Below are 5,612 nucleotides of genomic sequence, written 5' to 3'. Positions count from 1 at the left end.
GTGGAGGATAAGGATCCGAGTTGTCGACCCCTTATAGGGCATGTTCATGTGATGCTTTAACTTCTATGTTAATATATTTTGTACCTCACCTCACCCTACTTATGTTATCTCTTTATAATCCTATTCCTATCTCGGATCCATGTAGCCGACCCCATTAAGTTGGGATAAGGTTATGATTGTTGTTGTTGTTGTTGTTGTTGTTGTTGTATCTCATTCCCAACTGAAACAAAACCATTTCATTTCGCATTTCAATAGAATTTGGAAACATAAGGCTGCAATTCCAAACTGAATCATCTCAGACATGCCGGTAGTGCTGGTAGTTCAATAAAAAGTAGTTCATTATACGCTTTTAACAAATGAAACAAATTTTATTACTCATCCAGACATAATTGATAAATGGAAATGTGTTCATTTCGGTGCAAACCATATGAACTCTGATGCTATGGCAACTAAAAACAAATCAGTGTGTTCCAAGTGACAACCAATCGCATCCTAAACCTGAATGAAATAGCTAATGATTGTATTTATCTTACCACATCAATGGCCTTGATCAAGAAACCTCAAGTCCACCTCCTTCGTTGCACTACATTCTTAACTAAAAATGCCTTTGCTTGAGGTTCATTTACTATGAGGAAATCAAAGATGATGTCAAGTGTATCTTCGCTAAATCCATCTACTTCTAGTATAGCATCCAACAATGCTTTAGGAGAGACATGCCTCTCTTTGACCACAGTCACCAAATGATCTATAGAAGTGGCAACAGTTGATATTTGGCCATCCAATGCTACCTTCGCTCTCTTTCTCTCTCGAGGTACATCATATGATGCACCAACTCCACTCCCCTCTCCAGAATACGATGTGGACGTTGGGACTTAGATGTTTAATCTTCACTGCCATCAGTCTCACCAATCTCCATATGGTCCACTAGATGGATGTATGGCCTAGCTTCTTTAGAATTTGTTCCCTTATCTTTTCTCAGAATCTCTGTTCTATTAAGAAAATTCCCCTGTGGCGTGATCTTCATCCACAACTTCCTTAAGTTTTCAAACAGGGGCCAAGTCATGTTTCTCAACTTCATGAATTCTTTTCCTTTCTGAATCAAAAGAAAGGAAAATCAAATATTAATGTATGATAATAATATCAATAAACCACAAAATCAATTAAATACTTGTGCAATTAATCATTAAAATATATACCTTATGTTACACCTGTGCCCTAACTCTGTCTAATTTAAACTATTGTGATAGGTCTCAGACCGGAGATCGAAAGTACAACTAGGTTTTGGCTTGTAGTTGCCTATTGCCAAAGGGGAAGGGATGACCCCACATGTTCGTGCATCGCTTGCCAGTCCAACTGAAGGAGATTCGTGCCTTCTAGCCCCAGAAGGTAAGTGACCCGACACCATACACCTAAATCCCAGCACGCATTAAAATTACAGAAGACCATGGGCATGACTGAGGGTGACTACCTGTGCAAGACCAGCTGATGGACAGTAAGCAGTCAAGATAGCAAACTATCTTGACCATGGGAAATATGCCACCAAAAATAGCCTGGGCCTAAATCCGATGACTATTTTCAATGACTAATCAGGTTGCTGGTTGGGTTCGGATGCCCATTGGTCCTGCCACCCGCATCGTGGACAACCCCGAATGATCCCAAATCCTCCCCTACACCTTCCTCTTGACATGAACACCTTACGGACCAAAGTGGTCGGGTCCACGATCCCTGAAAGTTGGATTAACCCATTCAGACCGGACTAAGACTAAGCCAAATAGGCCCTAAGGCCTAACTTGCCATATAAGTGGAAATGAGGAATTCATTTCCTCATTTCTCACTTGTGCACAAACGTAGGAGAGGAGAAAAGAGAGGAAGGAGGAAGGAAGAGGAAGAAGCGGAAGAAGAGGAAGGGAAGGACTCACCTTAGCTCCTGGTTGCAGCTCCGTTGCCAAAATCCTTGCCGGAGGTAAGTGCAATTACTTCCACTACTCTCTCTCTCTCTCTCTCTCTCTCTCTCTCTCTCTCTCTCTCTCTCTCTCTCTCTCTCTCTCTTCATTTTAACCTAGGGCAAGCTAGGTATAGGAGTGATCTTGGGCCACAAACCCTATTGAGCTCAGGGATTGCGTGTTTCACCTCCCCTATGCCATTGTCGAGCTCAAACCAAGATCGGTGAGCTCTGATAAGAAGATTGACCATATGACCACCTAGGATTTCGATCGTTCAATCTACGTATCTCCCAAATAGCTTGGTGGAATCGGGATTTTATTAGCTCAGTGATGCTGGGAGCATCCCCCACAAACTTTATGGAATAAATCCCGACGATCAGGCCTAAGCCAGAAAGCCCCAGTTCACCTAGGCAGTTCTGTACTGCCACCAGAAATAAGCCACTAAAAACACTGGGTTTGCTTCTGGTGGGCTGTTTTCGGTGACTACCCTAGCCTTATAAGCTCTCTGTGATGTCCATCAGAAACAACAGTGATATTTTCTATGGACAATGTCTGTTTCCGATGACAGTATTGTCACTGTGGGACTTTGACTGTACCTATTGGGGGTGACCTATGTGTGCCCCTCCCGATGTTCCTGATAAGTATTGACATTCGGTTACCCTTGTGTCTAGGACAGTGACGCGTATGTACCCTAAGGCCGGAATTGAATCAAACGACCAATGGCCCTACTTGAACCCTAATTCACACGAGCATAATCAAGGTGAAGGATGGTTGCTTTTATTTTGGGAATGTTTATTATTTAGAATTGCTCACATGTGTAGATTTACATGTTTAATTACATTGTTCACATGATAACGATGTTATATTATATATTACATTTTATGAATATGATATGAAATGTTTATGGATATATATGGCGGTATTCAGTGTGGCCCAGGTGGTATAGATACTGTGATCGCCGTATGTTTGTTGTATGTATGAGACGGAACCCAATGTGGTCGAGGTGATACTAGTACCGTGATTACCATATGTCAGTTGCATTCATACATTGATTATGTGCATTAGAGTTAGTTGTAGTCATGGATTACACTTTGTGGCTGATGTGTTGCCGGTATTATGTACTCTGAGACTGCATTTGGAAATGGATATGCTTCGTGGCCGACGATTGATACCAGTGTTGCATAGTCCATACTCAACTGTTATTGTGCATACTAGATTAGGTAAACGGTCATGGTTACACTTTGTGGCCAAGGTGTTACCAGTATCATGTACCCTGGGACTATACTTGGAGATGGATTTCACTTTGTGGCTGACATTTTCTCAGTATCGTATAATTCATACCAACTGTATCACTATGAAGGCATGTAGATCATTTATGGTTAGATATCACTCCCTATGCTATAAACCCTTGCCAATAGGGATTAAGGTGTTGGATAACCCATTTGTGGTATGTTCAATGTGCCTTTCTGGAATGCCACACTAGCGGTACGATGTGATTATTGCCAGAGGTGAGAACTTGCCAGCATGGTAGATGATTGGTACCGGTGCTGTGATCGCCAGGAGGGGATTATCAGGGGTTTTTTCGGTGATCTATGGTCGCATACGGGGATCGGTAGGCTCCTAATCACAGCTAGGGTTTGTATCCCTGCATAGTCAATGACAAATCCGAGACAAAGGATACAACCTAATGTGCCATAGTAGCATTTACTAGACTTAGTTGTATTGTTAAGTGGATAATAAAATAAATGAATTGCACCACGAGCACCATGGACTATGTGTTTAATTTCTGTAATCATACATCATAATTACTTATGCTACTGCTATGCTTGGATGTGTATGAACCCCACCCCTCACTGAGCTAGTTGGAAAGCTCACCCCACGTATACACCCCTTTTTAGATTATGATGTAGGTATGGTCGTGCCTATGGCTAGTGACTCTCTTTCCTCTGGACCCGAGTACGAAGTGAACGACTAGTGGATGCAAAAAGTGGAGGAGCATAGCCAGGACTGTGGTTGTGATTTCTGTGCATATGCGGTACCATGAGGTGTTTGGCGTATTTTTATTATTTTGATTCAAACTTGTGAATGGTACAGTTTTGAACTTATTAGTTATAAGTCATGGATGATTGTAACAGAATAACTTGGTTATAGATATTATATTATCATTAGACATTTCTCTATTTTATTGATGATTCCACTATTGTACTCTGATTCTGCTGCTTTTGGTTGGTTTGTGATGTGAGATTGTGAAATGTTAAGGTACTGCGATTAGAGATCCTAGTAGGTTCGTAAGACAGGTAAGTGTCTTACTCATACCACCGGTATTCCTACATGGTACGTTGGGTCTATTGGAAGTGGGGTGTGACACCTTAATAGCAAATGGATACCATATTTAGTCTTCTACCTTCAGCTTCTTCTCTGTGTGATCAAAACTAAACCCTCTATGCTCTAGACAAAGAAGAAGATTTCTAAAGGTCTGCTAAATTGTCCTAAAGAGATTGACCACATTGTCTTTTGTTACCTCCTTATCGTGTTGTGGATGATTTGAATTCACCTCTTTAGCAATAAAATTGTAAGCAGATGCTTTGAAAGAATTTTCTATCTTTTTCCCCTGCAATACTTGGACTTGGAGGCAGCGAATCATTGTTTCATCCATTTGCTCGATCCATGTGATGTTCTTCCTTTGTTCATTAATGCCTAATTCATCCTCCTATATTGCAAAAAATAATAGAATAGCTTCAGACATCAAATACTTCATCAAAATTTCATTTGAGCATGTGAGTTTTACCTGACCCATGCGACCCGTAGATGCAGGGATAGTACTTCTACTAGCTAGAGTCTTTGTTTTCATTCTAAAACTTCTAGAATAAAACTAGATAAATAACAAAAGAGAATAAGATCGCACAAACTTAATACTCCTAGAAATGATATAAATATAAGAAAGCATGTTTGATGAATGACAATCAACTCTACATAAGAATTCATAGAGTAATGTACACAAATCATTAATTTCATTCCAAATCACAATCAAGATCTTTGTCGTAAAGATCTTATAATTCCATCCCAAAAATCATAGTCAATAATATAATCCAACTTTATAGCTATTACAAGCATATCATACACACACAAAAAAAAAAAAAGCACAACCCAATACTCTAATGGAGATTGCGCCACCTCCGTCGATAATCAGCCAACATTTGCCTCATAATTGCAGTCCTGATTCTAGCTCTTTCTCTTGATTCTACCACCTTATTAAGGTGTTGCACTATGTGGACATCGGGCTCAGGTTCAGGATTCACAGACTGTTTTAGTAGGTTTCTATCAACAGCCTATAAAAGGTAAATCATCTGGCATTACTGTTTTGATGGGATTATGGATACAACAACATGCATAACTATGTCAACTTGCATCTGGTACGGGTACTTAGGTATAGCAGTTATGATATTAAATCGCTTCTTCAAAACACCAAATGCACGTTCAATGTGATTCCTTAAGGATGAATGCCTATGATTGAATAACTTAACCTCAGTTGAGGCATTCTACCCCAAACTTCATTAAGATGATAGCGTACACCTCGAAATTGGGTAATAAAATTGCATAAGAGTAGGAATTCAGCATCAACAAGATAATATTTTCCTACGAAGAAAAATATTGTTGAGAGGTTACTCT

At 40.0% G+C, this 5,612-nt stretch overlaps 1 protein-coding gene across 1 annotated transcript; it reads right to left on the bottom strand.

The window, feature by feature from the left end:
• Window positions 1-391: 391 nt before the first annotated feature.
• On the bottom strand, window positions 392-4,608 carry LOC122070007. Its single transcript, XM_042634109.1, has 2 exons — window positions 4,465-4,608; window positions 392-1,093 (listed from the first exon to the last, which is right to left on the bottom strand). The coding sequence occupies exons 1-2, from the start codon at window positions 4,597-4,599 to the stop codon at window positions 881-883; spliced, it is 348 nt and encodes a 115-aa protein (XP_042490043.1). The 5' UTR covers window positions 4,600-4,608; the 3' UTR covers window positions 392-880.
• Window positions 4,609-5,612: the final 1,004 nt, after the last annotated feature.

The sequence above is a fragment of the Macadamia integrifolia genome, unplaced genomic scaffold (genome assembly GCF_013358625.1).
Source record: "Macadamia integrifolia cultivar HAES 741 unplaced genomic scaffold, SCU_Mint_v3 scaffold807, whole genome shotgun sequence".
NCBI lineage: Eukaryota > Viridiplantae > Streptophyta > Magnoliopsida > Proteales > Proteaceae > Macadamia > Macadamia integrifolia.
This window is presented reverse-complemented; position numbering and strand designations above follow the sequence as displayed.

Excerpts from the sequence above, each read along its gene's own strand:
- LOC122070007 (XM_042634109.1), bottom strand. The coding sequence starts at position 4,599 with ATGGATGAAACAATGATTCGCTGCCTCCAAGTCCAAGTATTGCAGGGG. Across the intron at positions 1,094-4,464 it reads ATCCACAACACGATAAGGAG|AAAGGAAAAGAATTCATGAA; the intron begins GTAACAAAAGAC and ends CTTTTGATTCAG.